The sequence below is a fragment of the Monodelphis domestica genome, chromosome 1 (assembly GCF_027887165.1).
Source record: "Monodelphis domestica isolate mMonDom1 chromosome 1, mMonDom1.pri, whole genome shotgun sequence".
NCBI classification, from domain to species: domain Eukaryota; kingdom Metazoa; phylum Chordata; class Mammalia; order Didelphimorphia; family Didelphidae; genus Monodelphis; species Monodelphis domestica.
In genome coordinates, this window is record NC_077227.1 from 693,780,963 (window position 1) to 693,798,428 (window position 17,466).

A 17,466-nucleotide genomic window follows, 5' to 3' on the forward strand; every position below is an offset into this window, starting at 1 on the left:
TTTAAGAAATCTATTTCTTCTTCTGTTAGTCTAGGCAATTTATATTTTTGTAAATATTCATCCATATCACCTAGGTTTGTATATTTATTGCCATATAGTTGAGCAAAGTAGTTTTTAATGATTGCCTTAATTTCCTCTTCATTGGAGGTGAGGTCCCCCTTTTCATCCTTGATGCTGTTAATTTGCCTTTCTTCTTTCCTTTTTAAAATTAGATTGACCAGTACTTTGTCTATTTTATCTGTTTTTTCAAAGTAACAACTTCTAGTCTTGTTTATTAGCTCAATAGTTCTATCACTTTCGATTTTATTAATTTCTCCCTTAATTTTTAGGATCTCTAGTTTGGTTTTCTTCTGGGGGGTTTTAATTTGTTCATTCTCAAGTTTTTGATTTGCATTTCCAATTCCTCAGCCTCATATTTTTAAGGAAACAGTTTGATTTTTTTCTCTTTTGGATTCTGATTTCCTAAGGGGAGGATTCCTCATGGGTATCCTGTCAATGATATAAGACTGACATGACACCCTGCCATGTCTATCCCCACCTCCACAATGTAAATACTAAGCTTTTTATTCAATTTTCAATTATACCCAACTTTGTGACTCCACTTGGGGTTTTCTATTTCCTTCTCCAGTTCATTTTCCAAATGAGGAATTTGAGACAAAAAGGGTTAAGTGACTTGCCTACAGTCACACAACTAGTAGCAGACTGAATTTGATCTCAGGTCTTCCTGACTCCAGACAAATACAATGACTATGCAAGTAAACACAGGTTTAAAGGCAGAAGATGGGTTAAAGGAGTCAGAATCTATTGAATCAGATGAAACTTCTTACAAAATGAGTAATGTATAAGAATAAGGGGAAGCCATAGCCTTCTGCGGGTAATCTTCGCTTGGAGAGAGCAGTTCCTGTTACATAGAAACGTTCCCTGGGCCATAGTAGAAACACCCACCAGATGATATTACATGGAGAACTCACTGCCTGTGGTGCATTCTCTATTGACTGGTTGGGTCTGTGTCCCTTAGAAGCCATCCAGGGAGTCACCTCCTTTCCTTGTTGGGAAGAAGGATCCTTTAGAAGAAGCTCTTGTGCTCTGTGTGTATCCATAGGCAGTGGAGGATCTCAGGGAGCTGATTTGTGCCAGTAAGATTACCAGGGGGACCTCAACTGTCTCTGAGGTAGGCCAAGGCATGAGGCATGCCAATCCACTGACAAAAGGAACCATGCATTCAAAATGCCACTGTGTGCTCAGAACAGTAACAGAAGGTCTTTCTGTTGTACGTTTAGATATAGAGATTATAAAATCTGTCTCTTGTCCAGTATGCAACACTAGCCACTGAGGTATTATCAGAGAGAGGAGCTCTGATGGATATGCTGGCTATTCTTGATATACAATATTTTGATAAGATGTAAATTCTCTCCCAGTTAGTGCTACTTTGTCATGGGGTACAAGGTAGCGGGATACAGTGCTTTACTATTGAGCAAGGGAGATTTCCTGACCATGGTTGGGGGTATCTGTTCCTGTAAAAAAAACTACAGCTGATTCTTATTTTAAAAAAACCTCTTTACCTTCTGTCTTAGAATCAATACTAAATATTGGTTCCAAGGCAGAAGAGTGATAAGGACCAGGCAATTGGAGTTAAGTGACTTGTTCAGGGTCACACGGCTAGAAACACCATGTCTGATTCTTGCAGGTGATGGTATGGATCCATGGCGGTGGTCTCGTTTTTGGCTCAGCCTCCATGTATGATGGCTCGATATTGTCTGCATCCCAGAATGTGATAGTGGTCACTATCCAGTACAGGCTGGGTGTTCTCGGATTCTTTAGGTGAGATTTGACCCCAGGAAAAGTGTAAGTATAAGCATTATTTTTTATTAGTTCTCAGATCTCCTAATGGTTGAGAGATGAGAAACAACCAAGTATTCCTTGGCCTCAGATTCTAGATAGACAGACAAACAGACAGATAGATAGAGGGATAGATAGACATACCAATAGACAGACAGTCAGACAAATAGATAGACAGGTAGACAGGAAGACAGACGTATAGACAATCAGACATTCAAACAGTGATAGAGATAGATAGATAGATAGATAGATAGATAGATAGATAGATAGATAGATAGATAGATAGATAGATAGATAGATGGAAAGACTAACAGGCAGATATACAGGCAGATTTAACATTTATTAAGCATAATTTTAAATGCTGGTGATACAAAACAAAAACCAGGATGGTCCAGCTGTATTAGCCCAGCCCTCTTCTAGCTGTATTGCATAGTAATAAAGCTCCTAATCATACTAGTGTTCCAAGTACCAGTTTTCTGTAATGTCTTACTCTAAAGCTACCTACCTCTTTCACGGTCTTCTGGGGTTCCAGCTCCATAGATAACAAACTAGCTTTCAGCTTTAACTTTTCCTTTCTGACTATTTCATTCTATGTGTTCTTTTTTAAAACCTTGATTAAAAAAGAATTTTTTAAAACTGATACTAAGGATCAGTCTAAGACAGAAGAGCAGTAAGGACCAGGCATTGCGGTTAAGAGACTTGTCCAGGATCACACAGCCAGGAGTCTTCCATCTACTTGTACTCACTGAGATCTGAACTTTTTTCTGATGCCACAACTTTGCAGTGCCCATTTCCAATACTATTTACACGTTGACTCATAGCTCTGTCTCAAGGATGCCAAAATATCCCTTGTGTCCCATGACTACTTCCAGACTCTCTCTTCACCACCATCACTCAAGTCACTTTCCTTTGGGGTCCATTCATTCCATATTCATCACCCAGTCATGATTCCAATAGTTGGTTTCCTTCAAGACTCAGTGATATAGGACGGAGCTCGCCTGCTCAGTGTATTGCCTTAGAACAGATACACAGATGGAAACTGAGGACATTTGAAACAGGGCTCAGGATTACATGTAAAATCAATATCAGATTGCTTACTGCCTCAGTGGGGGGCTGGAGGGATGGGAAGGAGAATTTAAGACTCAAAACTCTTTTAGAAATGTTGGAAACCATTTTTTAACATGTAATGGGAGGGGGGTCAAATGACATTTTAAAAGACTCAATGCTAACCCCACCTTCTAACAGAAATCTCAGCCTGTCTCCCTTAGTGCCAGAGCCTTCCCTCTATCCTGGCTAAATCTTACTTGAACACGACTCTTTGCTTGTTGTCTCTCCTTTTCAGCTGTAAACTTCTTGAGGGCAAGGGACCATTTTCATCCAGAACTTGGTATAGAGTCTGGCACAGAGGAGCTACTCAGTACATGTTTCTTGACTTGACATTATACTAGGGAAAGAGAAAATGTCAAGAAGAGCTTAAAAAGAGAGGGAAAGGGAGCCTGGGGCAAAGGAGCTGTTGGGGTGAGAGGTGGAACAGATCAGGGAATGAGGTGGAAGTGAAGGAAGCAACATGGCAGAGACTCTTCCTGGAAGGCACAGTGAGCTTCTGGAAAGAGGTATACATTGGGAGTCCCATAGGTGGGGGATTTCAGATTGGTTTCACCAGTTTACATCCATAAAATAACAGCTGGGCAGTTAGGTGGTGCAGTGGGTAGAGTGCTAAGTCCTTTCCCATGCTCAAATTTGGTGTCAGGCATTGGCTGTGTGATTCTGGGTAAGTTTGCCTCAGTTTCCTCATCTGTTAAATGATGTGGAGAAGGAAAGGGCCAACCACTCCAGTATCTTTGCCAAATGGGGTCATGAAGAGCCACACAACTGAAAAATGACTGAACAACAATATCAACAACTGGCATTTGTATAGCCCTTTAAGGTTGACAAAGGGCTTTACAAATATGATCTCATTTTGTCCTTTCAACAATTCTGAGAGATACATGCCATTATTATCCCCCTTTTGCAGATGAGGTAACTGAGGCAGAGGCTAAGTGATTAGCTGCTGGTCCCCCATTTAGATGGTGTCTGAAACTGTAGTAGAACTCTGGTCCTGATGAGTCTTGATGAGGTCCACCATTCTATCCTCTATGCTCCCTAGCAGGATGAGATGGTCTTTACATCTTCCCTGGTGCTCTTCTTCAGAATTTTTAATCCTTATCCATTGTTTGGCTCCCAGCACTAATGATGAGCATGCACCTGGCAACTGGGGTTACCTGGATCAGGTAGCTGCCCTACAGTGGGTCCAGAAGAACATTGCCCACTTTGGAGGAGATCCTGGCCGTGTGACCATCTTTGGAGAGTCTGCAGGAGGAACAAGTGTCTCCTCACATGTAGGTGGTAAAGAAATAAGCCCAGCCTGAAAAGGGTAGCCAAACCCAAGCTCTCATGGACCCCAGCAATTCTTCTCTAATGCCTACCTCCTTTCCCAGAGCTCCTGGGGACGGTGACATCCTTCTGTAAGGTTGGCCCCTGCCTTGCCATTCATATGGCCATCCCACTATGTTCCCTTGCCCTGGTCTCACTGATTCTCTTGGCCCTTCTTCCTCTTACTTCACTGGAGACAGAAGATGAGTGATCCCTTTTTACTTCACGTAAGAGAAAAATGAAGGCACAGGGCAACGATGGAAAAAGTCCAGGCCCAGTGGATCCCCGATTTCACCACTGAGGTGCACTTCTTCCCAACCCTGATCAGAGCAGCTCTGTGCCTTTGTGGGTAGGTTTTATGTGTAGCTGGGGCTGTAGAAGTCGGCAATCTCCAGGATCTGCTGGTAAGCCTCTCAGAACATAGCATGGCTGACCATCATTCATGGGCCGAAAGATCCACTAGAGTCTTTAGAATCAAAGATCTTCTGGCTTGGTAGCCCCCATTCCCCACCCCCCAGGAGTTTGTCTTTCACTGACATAGATTCCAGGCTGTAGTAAGGTGTGAGAGGAAGACCTCAATGGAAGAATAAAGTTATAATAAAGAATAGCTGGTGGGAAAGTGAGAAATTCTTAAGGTTTTGTAGGACAAAGTATTGGATTTGAAGTCATTTGAACCTATCAAAAATTCTGGTCTTTTTCTTAACCAATAAACAAAAGACATAATGTGACCTTACAAGTAGGCAGGATAAGGAACAGCTAGTTGACTCAGGGGATAGAAGTTATTCTTGGAGATGGGAGGCCCTCAGTTCAAATCTGGCCTCAGATACTTCCCAGCTGTGTGACCCTGGATAAGTCACTTAACCCCCATTGCCTAAGCATTACTGCTCTTCTGTCTTGGAACCAATACATAGTATTGATTCTAGATTGGAAGGTAGGGGTTTAAAAAACAGAAAGGAATTAAATTAAATTAGGAATTAAAAAAGGATTATATTAAAGGAGACAGGGTATACAGACAGCTTTGCTGAGTGACTGTACACAAGCATCTTATCATAATCTTATCATGCCTTGTTACTGAACCACTCAGAGAGACCTGGATTATTCCCAAAGGTATTTAGCCTTCATTTCTGTTGAACCCTCTGTGCCAAAGATAAGATAACCGTCTGTGCCAAAAGACCAGCAAGCTGGGGTCCCACAGAGGTCATTGTTTGTGACTGTCCAACGTGTGATTGATTAGCTTAGGGATGTGGCAGGATATGAGTCCCATCTTTCAGGTTCCCAGACTCCTCTGCCTCTCTAAGCCTCCTGGCTTCCATAACTGCTTCCTCCTCTCCTCTGCTGTGGTTTGGTTCCTCAGGTTCTGTCCCCCATGTCCAAAGGTTTGTTCCACAGAGCAATCATGGAGAGTGGTGTGGCCATCCTTCCTGGACTGATTGCTTCCAGTTCTGACACAGTCACAAATGTAAGTTTGTTGGTCTTTTCTTACCCTTCTTCAAGCTTATTGGCCTTCCAACCCCATGGACCAGTCCCACTGAACTTCCATCTCTCCTGGGCTATAAGAAGGTCCATTAGAATGCCATTGAAAGTTCAGGCAGAAAGGGACCTTAGAGATCATCTAGTCAAACCCCTTCATGTTTCAGAGGAGGAAACTGAGGCACAGAGAAGGAAGAAGTTTAATGGTATTAGCTGCCTTGGATTCCTCTCCTGGCACTGCTTCTTCCTATGCCTGTGGTTTTAGGTAAGTCATTTCCTTTCATGGAGTCTCAGTTTCTTCCTCTTTAAAATGAGAGGGTTAGACTAGAAGATGTCTAAAGCCCCTTCTAGTTCCAAATTCTATTTTCTGACACTTCCAGAACAGCAGGAAGAGTTCCTCAAGGGTGTCCAGGTGCAGGTTAGGTGAAGTGTTGTGTGAGGTTCCTTCTCTCTCTGGGGTTCTGTCATTCTGTGACTTACCCAAGGTCACCCAATGAGTTGGTGACTGACCTGAAACCAAAAATGAGGTCTCTGAAGCCGATCAGGGATCTTTCAACATATCTGACCACATTGGTTTATTTATGCTACATCTTATACCACATCATTTCATATATATTTAGATCTTCTCTCCCTGAATAAAAGGTAAACTCCTAGAGAACAGGGACTACATCTTATAGCTCTCTGTGACCTTCCCCTGCCCATCACCAACCTCACTGGCTGGTACTGAGCCTTCTACATACTAGGCTTGACCAAAGCTTGTGATTGTTGAACTCACTCCCTCGGGCAGTCAGACAGATTCCAGCTTGGCCTCTTCCTTGGCATTATTGTATCGCCTCTCATAGAACTGATTCTTTGCTACTTTATTACTGAATATGAAAGGTTTTCTTTATTAAAGTTTAGGCTCCAGATTCAGTCATGAGACCTGCTCACTCTTTGTGGGGCCTCTTTTCAGCTTGTTGCCAATCTGTCTGCTTGTGAGAGATCCAGTTCTGCCTCCATGGTTCAGTGTCTTCGAAGCAAAAGTGAGGAGGAAATGCTGGCCATGACCAAGGTATGTAAGCTGAAAGTGAAGGATTTACCATGTCAACAAGAGCTGCCGAATCAGCTTCATTAAATGAAAAATGTTTTCCCTATTACATTTAAAAACCAATTTGAATGTATATTTAATATATTTACATTTATTTATATTCATATTTTCCCCCCTCTTTCTTTCTTTAGCTTTTCAAGATAATCCCTGGAGTAGTTGATGGGAAATTCTTGCCCAGACATCCTGAAGAGTTGTTGGCTGCAGGAGAGTTCCACCATGTCCCTTGCATCATAGGTGTCAATAACCATGAATATGGTTGGATTATTCCTGCTGTAAGATTCTGGAATTTTCTACTTTGTACCAACTTCTTTCTGATCTCCACAGTTGAGCTTCTCTAAAGAGTCACAGACTTTCATAGTTGGACAGGATCTTGATGGCCATGGAGCCTTAACCCAGAGCTGAAGGCGAATCCCTTCTACAACACTGGACAAGTGGCCATCCAGCCTCTGCTGGAAGACCTCCAAGAAAGGAGAACCTACTGTCTCCTGAGGCAGCTCATTCCACTGTTAGTCAGCTCTCATTGTTCAACAGGGTATCATTACACCCAACCTACAGTGGCTTCTTTGTAAACTTCTACCTGTTGTTCCTAGTTCTGTCCTTTTGGCAAACATCACAAGTTAAGTGACTTTTCCATAAGCTCCACCAGATGGTTAAAGACAACTATCCTATCTCCCCCTACCCTAATTTTTTCCTTTGACCAGCTGGGCCAGTTCCTCCCACTCATTCTTGAGTTCTGTTTCCAGCTTCTCTATTTTCTGCCTCAAATATGGTGCCCACAACTGAATGAAATATTCCAGATATAGTCTCACCAAGTGCCAGGTCCAAAGTACTTATCCATACGGGCTGTGCCTCTCTTATAGTTCAAGATCACATCACTTTTTAGGTGTCTATATTACCCAGTTGACTCTTTATGAGTTTGTGGTTCAACAAAATCCCCAGATCTTTTTCGAACAAACTGCTCTCTACCCATGCCGCCCTCATCTTGAACTTGTAAAGTCAATTTAAACAATCCAAGTGTAAGCTTATATGTTCATCCCCATTCAATTTGATCCTAATGAGTGAGGTCCCTCCAGTATTCTAGCCAGGTAAGTACTTTTTGGGGATCCTGATTCCATGATCCAATATGTTAGCTATCGCTCCTAACTTTGTGCCATCTGCAAATCTGTCTTTTCTAAAACCAGAAAAGCTCCCCTGAATGGGCTTCTCTGGGAGAATCAGACATTATTATTTATCTTATAAATGATTATTTTTTCTATGGATGACTGATTTCCTGCATAAATCATCTCAGAAGTATAGGAAAAGAAGAAGCCTAGGCCAGGTCTAGTTCTCCTTTGGTGAAAATACTGTCTACAAGTCTTTTTATCTTAACCAGCTGATATGGATGTAGCATTTAATTGTTTACCAAAAAATGGTCTTCCTGGTACCACCTGTGAGTCAGGGACCACTAGGATGTTATCCCTATTTTGTAAAAAACTGAGGTTTCCAGAAAGGAATTAACTTAGTCCATACAGCTGACACTAGAACTTGGGCCTCCAGATGTGAGGCTGGGACTTTTTCCTCTGGACTTTGGTTCATCAGATCTGAAGGCCATTTGGTCTATATTTATTTTAGCTGTGATATAGATATTAACCATTTGTCAGCTGCCTCTTTAAACCTATGCCTGTGAAGTTGGTCTATTTACACTATTAGATAAATAAAATTCTACCCATGTTGTCTCTAGCATAAAATATAATTTAAGCAGCTGCCATTATCTAAGGTCACTGGTCATGCAGAAAGCATGGCCACTATTTACTATGCATCAGGCATTACCTACCATATGCTGGCAATTTTGCAAAATATCTTGAGTATCATTCAGTGTGTCCTGGGTATTTTTCAGTAAGTACTAAACAAAATGGCTCTAGTTCCTTCTTAAAGGGTGAAATGACACCATTAGAGTAGATTTGTTTGAAAAATGCATACAGTTCTGAAGAATGTTCACAATGTGCGCTTTTCCTCTACACAGGAGTTGGGCATTTCTGAACTTAAAGAAAAGATGGATAAAGGAGATATCCAATCAACAGTGCAAGGTCCACTTTTGGTAAGATATCAGTTTATCAAGGTTTTTTCTAAGTGCGTACTATATAGCAGGCACTGGGCTAGGCACAGGGACAGTGAAATAATCCCTGCCCTCAAAGAACTTACATTCATAGGAGAGAGACAACTTGTACATACAGAGAAACATAGAAAACATACACAAAGCCCTGTCTTGGGGAGAACCAAGAAAGGAGTTACATAAAATTTCCTGTTAGCACTGAGTCTTGACCATGCAAAGGCATGGACATGAGAGATGGGATGTGTGAAGAGTGAGGAACAAGAAGTCTGGCATATCTGGACTGTAGAGTATGAGGAGGGTAAGAATGAATAGTAAGCCAAATGGGATCAGGTTGTTAAAAGCTTTATATACCAAATGGAAGAGTTTATATTTAATTCTAGTGGTATCAGAGATCAACTGGAATTTACCGATTAGGGGAGAAAGTAAAATGGTCAGATCTGTGCTTGGAAAATCATTTTGCTAGATGACAACAAGCTAAGCTGGAATGGGGAGAAATCTGAGTCATAGAGACCAATTAAGAGGCTATTGGAATAGTCTAGGAGAGAGCCAATGAAGAGAGCCTTTCCCTTTGCTTTCATAGTCACAGAGTTGGAAAGGACATTGATACCATCTAGTTCTATCCCTTCCTCAATCCCCACCCCCCAATTCAGTCTACACCATCCCCAACATGTAATTGTCTAGTATTTTTTTTTTAACCATTAGCTCCCATGAGTTTCAATTTCAAGACAGAAGTCTGTCAAGGCTGTGCAATTGGGGTTAAGTGACTTGCCCAGGGTCACATAACTTGGAAGAATCTGTGGCCAGATTTCACCCCAGGTCTTCTGGTCTCCAAGCCTAATAATGCTCTATCCATTGTGCCAACTAAATGCCCCTGTCTAGTATCTCTTGAGGTAGTAGATAAACCTGATAGTAAGAAGTAATCCTTGTAATTAACCAGGTTAGATCCCTAAACAAATTACTTCCAGGTAATTAATTTTGCTGTTCTTCTGTCTCCTCCTGCATCTCCTTTAGGGTATTCCTCCTGAGCTTGGCCATTTGATGATTGAGGAGTATTTAGGAGATATTGAAGATCCTAGAGAACTTAGAGTTCAGTACCAAGAAATGATGGGGGATTTGATGTTTGCTATTCCTGCCCTCAAAGTGGCTAAATATCAACACAGTGAGTATGGCTTTGCAGTATCTGAGTGAGAATGTTTTGTCTCTGGAGAGATTTGTATGTCATTTATACCTGTAATGATGAAGAGAAAACTTATCTTTTTGATCTAACAAAACTTTTATTAAAAGCCCGAAACTGACTACCCTGCTCAACCTGGAATCAAGTGAAATTCAAAGGTTCCTCCTAGGCCAGTGATTAGTCCTTATATAAACCAATTCCATGCCAGGAAGTAGGGGGAGTGGTCCCTCTCTAGCGTGGGATTGGTCCGTTCATGGAGCAATCTCACACCAGGAAGTAGGGGGAAGGGAACTTGAGGTATGCTGGGTAATGTAGTTCCAGCATGGAGTCTTTTCAAAACCCACACACCTTCATGCAGAAGAAGGCCATTTGCTCCTCGCTTTGATATCATAGTTTCCAGTCTAGTTAAACACCGTGGATCACCTGTCTTCTTACTTCTTCCCATGCCCCACCTCTGCCTAACCACAGTCAGAATGATCTCAGTGACCATTTACTACTACTACTATCATTACTACTACTACTACTGCTACTACTATTACCTCTACTACTACTATCACTACAACCACCACCACCACCACCACCACCACCACCACCACCACTACTACTACTACTACTACTACTATTACTGCTCTTGAACCTGCAACTGCAACTGCTACTGCTGTGGCTACAAAGGGCATGTTAATTGCCTATTCACACTTCCCCTTCCCAAGGAGTAGACAGGCTACAGATTATTATCTCCACTTTACAGGTGAGAAATTAGCCTCAAAGAGTAAAAGGACTCCCCCAAGGTCCCCTAGCTGATCAGAGGCACAGCCAGGATCCCACCCACGTCCTCTCATTCCAAACCCTGGCACCTGTTCTGCCTAGAGCTTCACTCTCAGACAGTACTTGTTAAGGGCCTGCTCTTTGGAAGCTTCCTTGTTAATGACCAGCTACCAGGTCTTCTACCCAAAGGAGGGAATCAGGCCAGAGGCTAAGGCATGTGCCCTGGCCTTGTGTTCAGTGTGTCAGTGACAGCAGACCTTTCTCATGTTGCTCTAGGTTCCAGCTCTCCAGTCTACTTCTATGAATTTCAGCATCGACCAAGCCTGTTTAAAGACAGCAAGCCAGATTTTGTGAAAGCAGACCATGGCGATGAGCTGCTTTTTACCTTTGGATGGTCTCGTAAGTCATGGAGAGAAGTGGGAGGGAGCAGCTGGAGCTTGGGGGAGGGAGGGAGGGAGAGGGGGTAGAATGTCTGAGGCTGTGGGTGCTCATCCCTGGCATTACCTGCCCTGTTCGCTCTGACATCCAATTGAATTGTAATGATTTACCTTTCCACATAGCACCTTCACATGCATCATCTCATTTAATAATGATGACGATAATAAAAATATGAACATTTATATACTGCTTTAAGGTTTACAAAGAGCTTTGTATATGCCCTCTCATTCAATACCCACCCAACAGCTTTGTGAAAGTAGTTGTTACTGCTATCCCTATTTTACATAGAAAGTAACTGAGGCTGAGCAAGGTGAGTCTGGTCATAGAACTCATGAAGTATGTGAATTAAGTTCTGAACTCAAGTCTTCCTGACTTCATATTCAGCACTGAATCTACTGTATCATCAAGTTCCCTCTTTTCTTCCTTCCTTCCTTCCTTCCTTCCTTCCTTCCTTCCTTCCTTCCTTCCTTCCTTCCTTCCTTCCTCCAACTCTTCCTTCCTTCCTTCCTTCCTTCCTTCCTTCCTTCCTTCCTTCCTTCCTTCCTTCCTTCCTTCCTTCCTTCCTTCCTTCCTTCCTTCCTTCCTTCCTTCCTTCCTTCCTTCCTTCCTTCCTTCCTTCCTTCTTTCCTTCCTTCCTTCCTTCCTCCAACTCTTCCTTCCTTTCTTCCTTCCTCCCTTTCCTCCCTTCCTTCCCCTCTTCCTTCCTTCCTCCGACTCTTCCTTTCTTCCTTCCTTTCCTTTCCTCCCTTCCTCTTTCCTTTCCTCCCATCCTTTTCTTTCCTCCCTCCTTCTCTTCATCCTTTCCTCCCTCCCTTTCTTCCTTCTTCCCTCTCCCTTTCCTTCCTTCCTTGTTCTTTCTGTTCCTCCTTCCTTTCCTTCCCTTCTTTCCTACCTCTCTCCTTCCCTCCTTCATTTTTCTCTCCCCCTCCTTCCATTCTTTCCTTCTTTCCTTCCTTCCTTCCTTCCTTCCTTTCTTCCTTCCTCCCTTCCTTCTTTCCTTTCTTCCTTCCTCCCTTTCCTCCCTTCCTTCCCCTCTTCCTTCCTTCCTCCGACTCTTCCTTTCTTCCTTCCTTTCCTTTCCTCCCTTCCTCTTTCCTTTCCTCCCATCCTTTTCTTTCCTCCCTCCTTCTCTTCATCATTTCCTCCCTCCCTTTCTTTCTTCTTCCCTCTCCCTTTCCTTCCTTCCTTGTTCTTTCTGTTCCTCCTTCCTTTCCTTCCCTTCTTTCCTACCTCTCTCCTTCCCTCCTTCATTTTTCTCTCCCCCTCCTTCCATTCTTTCCTTCTTTCCTTCCTTCCTTCCTTCCTTCCTTTCTTTCTTCCTCCCTTCCTTCCTCCTTCCTTTCTTCCTTCCTTCCTTCATCCTTCCTTCCTTCCTTCCTTCCTTCCTTCCTTCCTTCCTTCCTTCCTTCCTTCCTTCCTTCCTTCCTTCCTTCCTTCCTCCCTTCTCTCCCTCCCTCCCTCCCTCCTTCCTTCCTTCCTTCCTTCCTTCCTTCCTTCCTTCCTTCCTTCCTTCCTTCCTTCCTTCCTTCCTTCCTTCCTTCCTTCCTTCCTTCCTCCTTTCCTTCTTTCCACCCTCCCTTTCTTTTTTTCTTTCCTTTTGTCCCTTCCTTCCTTCCTTCCTTCCTTCCTTCCTTCCTTCCTTCCTTCCTTCCTTCCTTCCTTCCTTCCTTCCTTCCTTCCTTCTTTCCTTCCTTCCTCCCTCCTTCTCTCCCTTCCTCCCCTCCTCTCTCTGTGTCTGAGATCAAACCATATAAACAAAATTTATAGCTACCAGAGTTTATATCAGCTATACCAATGTAACTTTGAATAATAATTATTATAACAATCATGCCAGCATTATAATTACATATAACATAATTATATATTTTCATAAAATAATATATAATTATTAAATATGTTATATTTCATTCATTATAATAAAGTATGTAAGAATAAAAGTGATATAATAATGATAGCTATCATTTGTGAAGTACTTTAGAAGGTTTGCCAAATGCTCTACAAATATTATCTTTTTTCCCCAAGTTCACCATCAAACTTGGGGCAAAGGTGCTATTATTATTATCCCCATTTTATAAACAAAGAAACAGAGGCAGACAGAGGTTAAGTCAATTAACCAGGGTGACACAGATAATCAGTGTCTGAGGCTGGGTTTGAACTCAGATCTTCCTTTTTATGCTCCAGCCACATCACTTCACTTTTCAGAGAGATATTTGGTAATAGAGTCATGCAGAGTAGGCCAACAAAAGTTCTGGGAGATATTCTGGCAGGGGAGTAATATGAAAGAAAATGATTTTAGGAAGATGAATTTGGTGACCAAGCAAAATCAACTAGAGTAACATGAAGGGTTAGGGATGGGCACTGGAGTAAAAGAGACCTTGAGAGCAGCATTTTGACCCTACCCACAATTCTTCTCTTTCTGTTCTTAGTTTTAGGTGATACCACCGAAGAGGAAAAAGTCCTGAGCCATAAGATGATGAGCTACTGGGCCAACTTTGCCCGCCATGGGTGAGTATCATAGCTCTTGGTTTCCAGACAATTTCCCTATAAGGTTGAGCTTGTTCCTGATGGCATCAAGATTTCCCACTGATAAAGAAGTTTCCTGATTTCAATTTGTTCAGGAGGAAATAAAATCTGGTGAACAAGCATACCCAATACCCTCAAATTCATGGTCCAAAGGAGGCCCAAAAAGGAGCTCTGGCCAACTCAGCCTATACATGGGCATCGTGAAAGAAACACAAGATAGATCACCAGAGTTTTTGGCCCGAACCATCCCCTTTGAGTCTTAGGGACCTCTTTTTCCCCTTGGGAAATGTCTCTCTATGGATTCAAGTTCCTGTGAGGTGAATTGTTTACGGGTGTTGGAGTGTATCACACCAGCATTACTGGATAGCTTAGTGAGCTCTGTTAGTGGACAGACTTTTTCAGGTTCCCAGTCAGGCGTGTTCTCATTGTCACCTTCATTACCCTTAGGTACCCTATCTGCTTGTCCATTGTCCTTGCCCACAACCTGATCTAGCCCTTTCTCCTTAGTCAATTCCTCAAACACAGCCTTTATCATGCTTTTCAGGTTGTCATCAATAGCCATTATCTTTTCTGCAAACCTTAAGGGGAATCACAAATCTAAAGATCTTCTTCACTTGGGTTAGAGTTTGAAGGGCAGCCATAAAGAGCACATACACTTGTGCCAGGACCTGCCAGAGTACCAGTTCAGTTTGGAATGGCAACTGCAAAATAGACATTGTAATGTTGCTTATATAATCAATGCATTCCACGATCATATGGGTCATTCTGCTGTACAGTATGTTATAGACCCAGAAACAAGCAATGATAGCTGCAATCACAATTCCACAAACTTGCTTAAACATTGTTTTTCTATTCTACTCTGCCTTTCAAAGGATTGTGGGATTCAGTCAATCTTCGAGGTGCCAATTGTATTAGAAAGGTAATCTAGGAGATATTTCTTGTTGTCATAAATGGGATACTCTGGCTTGACTAGAGAGATACTAGGGGAAACCTGAGGGTGCCTAGTTGTAATGGAGATAGAGATACTTCTGAGAGATAGAGAGATACTACTAAAGGGGATACTCTGGGTTTCCTATTGATCACTACTTATGGTTAATAATAGATCAAGATATTTCCTACCCTCCACCCTTCACCTCCCAATTTTCCACCCATGCCTTCCTGCCTCCCTTCCCCTCCCCCCGTTAGTCAGCCACCCTTCTAAGTAATTCAAAGGTGAACTGTGAGGTATAGAGAAGATACTCTTATTCTCTTTCTTAAGTAAGGAGGTTTATTGGGGAAAACAAGGAGGGAAGATGAGGTGAGAGGGATGAGGTTTTCCCTAATCTATAAGGAAGGTTAGGAGGATTTTGAGAAATGTCTGTCCTGTCACAGCTGACACAAGTCTGTCAAGGAGATGGGAGGACAACTGTTTAATCTTCTTTCTTCTTCCTTCAAACTCAAATCTCAAATATACAATCAGTTCTTCACACTCTAAGCCACCAACAAAAGTTAATTTTTTCTCAGCCCAGCTCCAGAAGCCCCCTCCCAAGGGTCCTTCGGCCTAGGACAGAAGCTAACAGGGTCCAGTTCAGAGCTTCTTCCCCCTTCAGCCTGGCTTCATTCTCCAACTGACTTTCCTGGGAACATTCCACTTGGAATGTTCTTTCTTGATTGACAGCTGAGGTCCTTTACTCTCTGTCTTGCATGCATGAAATTCTCTCTTCCTTCCTGACTCTTCCATAGGGTACAATTGGTAGTGACAGGAGTCTTAGATTTGGAGTCCAGTGTTACTATGTAATCATCTTTCAGTTGTCTGACTCTTTGCGACTCCATTTGGGATCTTTTTGGCAGAGATATTGGAGCAGTTTACCATTTCCTTCTCCATCTCATTTGATAGATGAGGAAATGGAGGCAAAAAGGGTAAAGTGACTTGTCCAGGGTCACATACAGATAGTAAAATTTGAGGGCACATTTGAACTCGTGAAGATGAGTCTTACCAATTCCCTAGCCTGACACTCTATCTACTGTACCCCCTAGCTGCCTTTTGGAGTCTATTGATCTGAGTTCAAAACCTGACTGGGCTACTTATTACCTAGGGAGTCCTTTCATTCTTTGGAATTTCCACCAAGTGCATTAAAAAGGCACAACAATGAAATATGAAGACCAAGCTGCTTTGGAATGGGTGAACTAGTGAGTCTCTTCATAGGTGCTACCACTGTCAGCTGACCCCTACCTCAGAGACCCTTCCTCAGCTGGCAGTAGACTGAGCCAATGGTGGCTTGCTAGACTGGCACCTTTCATTTCTAAACATTTGGTTGTCTCTCGCAGGAACCCAAATGGTGCAGACTTATTGCAATGGCCAGCCTATGGCCAGAACGAAGAGTATATGCAGCTGAATTTGCAGTTGTCTGTGGGAAAGAGCCTGAAGGGGAATAAGTTAGAGTTCTGGACCAAGACCGTACCCCAGAAGATGAAGGAATCACTGCTCCAAAAGGGCCGGATGGAGTTGTGATTCCTGAGCCTAACCATTCTTGCAATCGTTGCATTTGGATAACACAGAAGCATTTCCTTTGAGGAGTTCCATAGGCCTAATGAATGCATTTGGGCCAAGTATTTTCATTCCTGCTATTGGAGAAGAATTTAACCAATATAAAGAAAGAAAAGGCATTTTTATGGTGCCTACTATGCACCAGGCACGGTGCTAAGTAAGCACTTTTACAAAGATTATCTCATTTGAAAGGGCCCTTCCAGTCCTGGGACACTGAGACTGTGAGGAGACCAACCAGTCCACTGAATCACTAAAGACAAAATCCCTCCTTCAATCAGACAATTATAAAGAAATGATTTCATTCTTTGTCTTTGTATCCTCAGGGCACAGAATGAATCTGCCAGTTAGTAGATGAAAAATTACTGCTTCTTGATTGAGTGGTTACGAGATGGAAGGGACATTAGAAATCATTGAACAAGAGTGAACACCGAGGCCCAGAGAAGGGAAAGGTCTTGGCCAAGGTGGTGCAGACACTAAGTAGCCAGATCCCCTACCTCCAAATCTAAGGCTCTTTTCAGTACCTTGAGCTGCTTCTAGGGACAACTTAGAAGAGGACCCATCTGTTTGCACTTTATTGATTAGTAAACAGTTTCTATACAACTTTTTTGTAAGGAGATAACATGATGCATTGTGGGTCCTGAAAATAAAACTTCAAGATAATCAAATCAATTAAATGTTTTCCCCTTTCTGTCTTAGTATCAAGTTCTAAGACACAAGAGCAACAAAGGCTAGGTAGTTGGGGTTAATTTACCTTAAGTGACTTGTCCAGGGTCATACAGCTAGGAAGTATCTGAGGCCAGATTTGAAGCCAATTCAAGTGATTACTTAAAAAGGAGTAGCATGGAAAGCTATATTTGAGCCCAAATTCAAGATGATTCTTCTACAGTTTCTTTTATCAAAAAAAAAAAAGTTTCTGTACTGTAATTGTCTAGGCCAACAAGATATTTCACAACAATAATACATTTTACTAACTGGATAGGGCAGGGTTGTGTTGGTAAATATTTAAAAGCCAGCTCTCTGAAAACACATCTTAAAGTTTTCTTATTCACATTTTCCCTATTGCTTTCTTAAGTCTAGAAATCAACAAAATAATGAGCTGTAAAAATTTAAATTATAATCTCTAATAAAAATATTATATT

At 42.2% G+C, this 17,466-nt stretch overlaps 1 protein-coding gene across 2 annotated transcripts in view; it reads left to right on the forward strand.

The window, feature by feature from the left end:
- CES2.3 (carboxylesterase 2-like protein 3) overlaps positions 1-16,992 on the forward strand; it is a 29,870-nt gene extending 12,878 nt beyond the window's left edge. Inside the window, exons 4-13 of one of the 2 annotated variants that reach the window (XM_056801845.1) lie at positions 1,688-1,821; positions 4,064-4,217; positions 5,606-5,710; positions 6,674-6,772; positions 6,940-7,080; positions 8,811-8,885; positions 9,912-10,059; positions 11,116-11,238; positions 13,704-13,782; positions 16,108-16,992. In XM_056801845.1, coding sequence (XP_056657823.1) covers positions 1,688-1,821; positions 4,064-4,217; positions 5,606-5,710; positions 6,674-6,772; positions 6,940-7,080; positions 8,811-8,885; positions 9,912-10,059; positions 11,116-11,238; positions 13,704-13,782; positions 16,108-16,291 — 1,242 coding nt within the window. In that variant the 3' untranslated portion in view covers positions 16,292-16,992. The remainder of the gene's footprint in view (positions 1-1,687; positions 1,822-4,063; positions 4,218-5,605; positions 5,711-6,673; positions 6,773-6,939; positions 7,081-8,810; positions 8,886-9,911; positions 10,060-11,115; positions 11,239-13,703; positions 13,783-16,107) is intronic. The other variant, XM_056801901.1, reaches the window with a different exon arrangement.
- Positions 16,993-17,466: the final 474 nt, after the last annotated feature.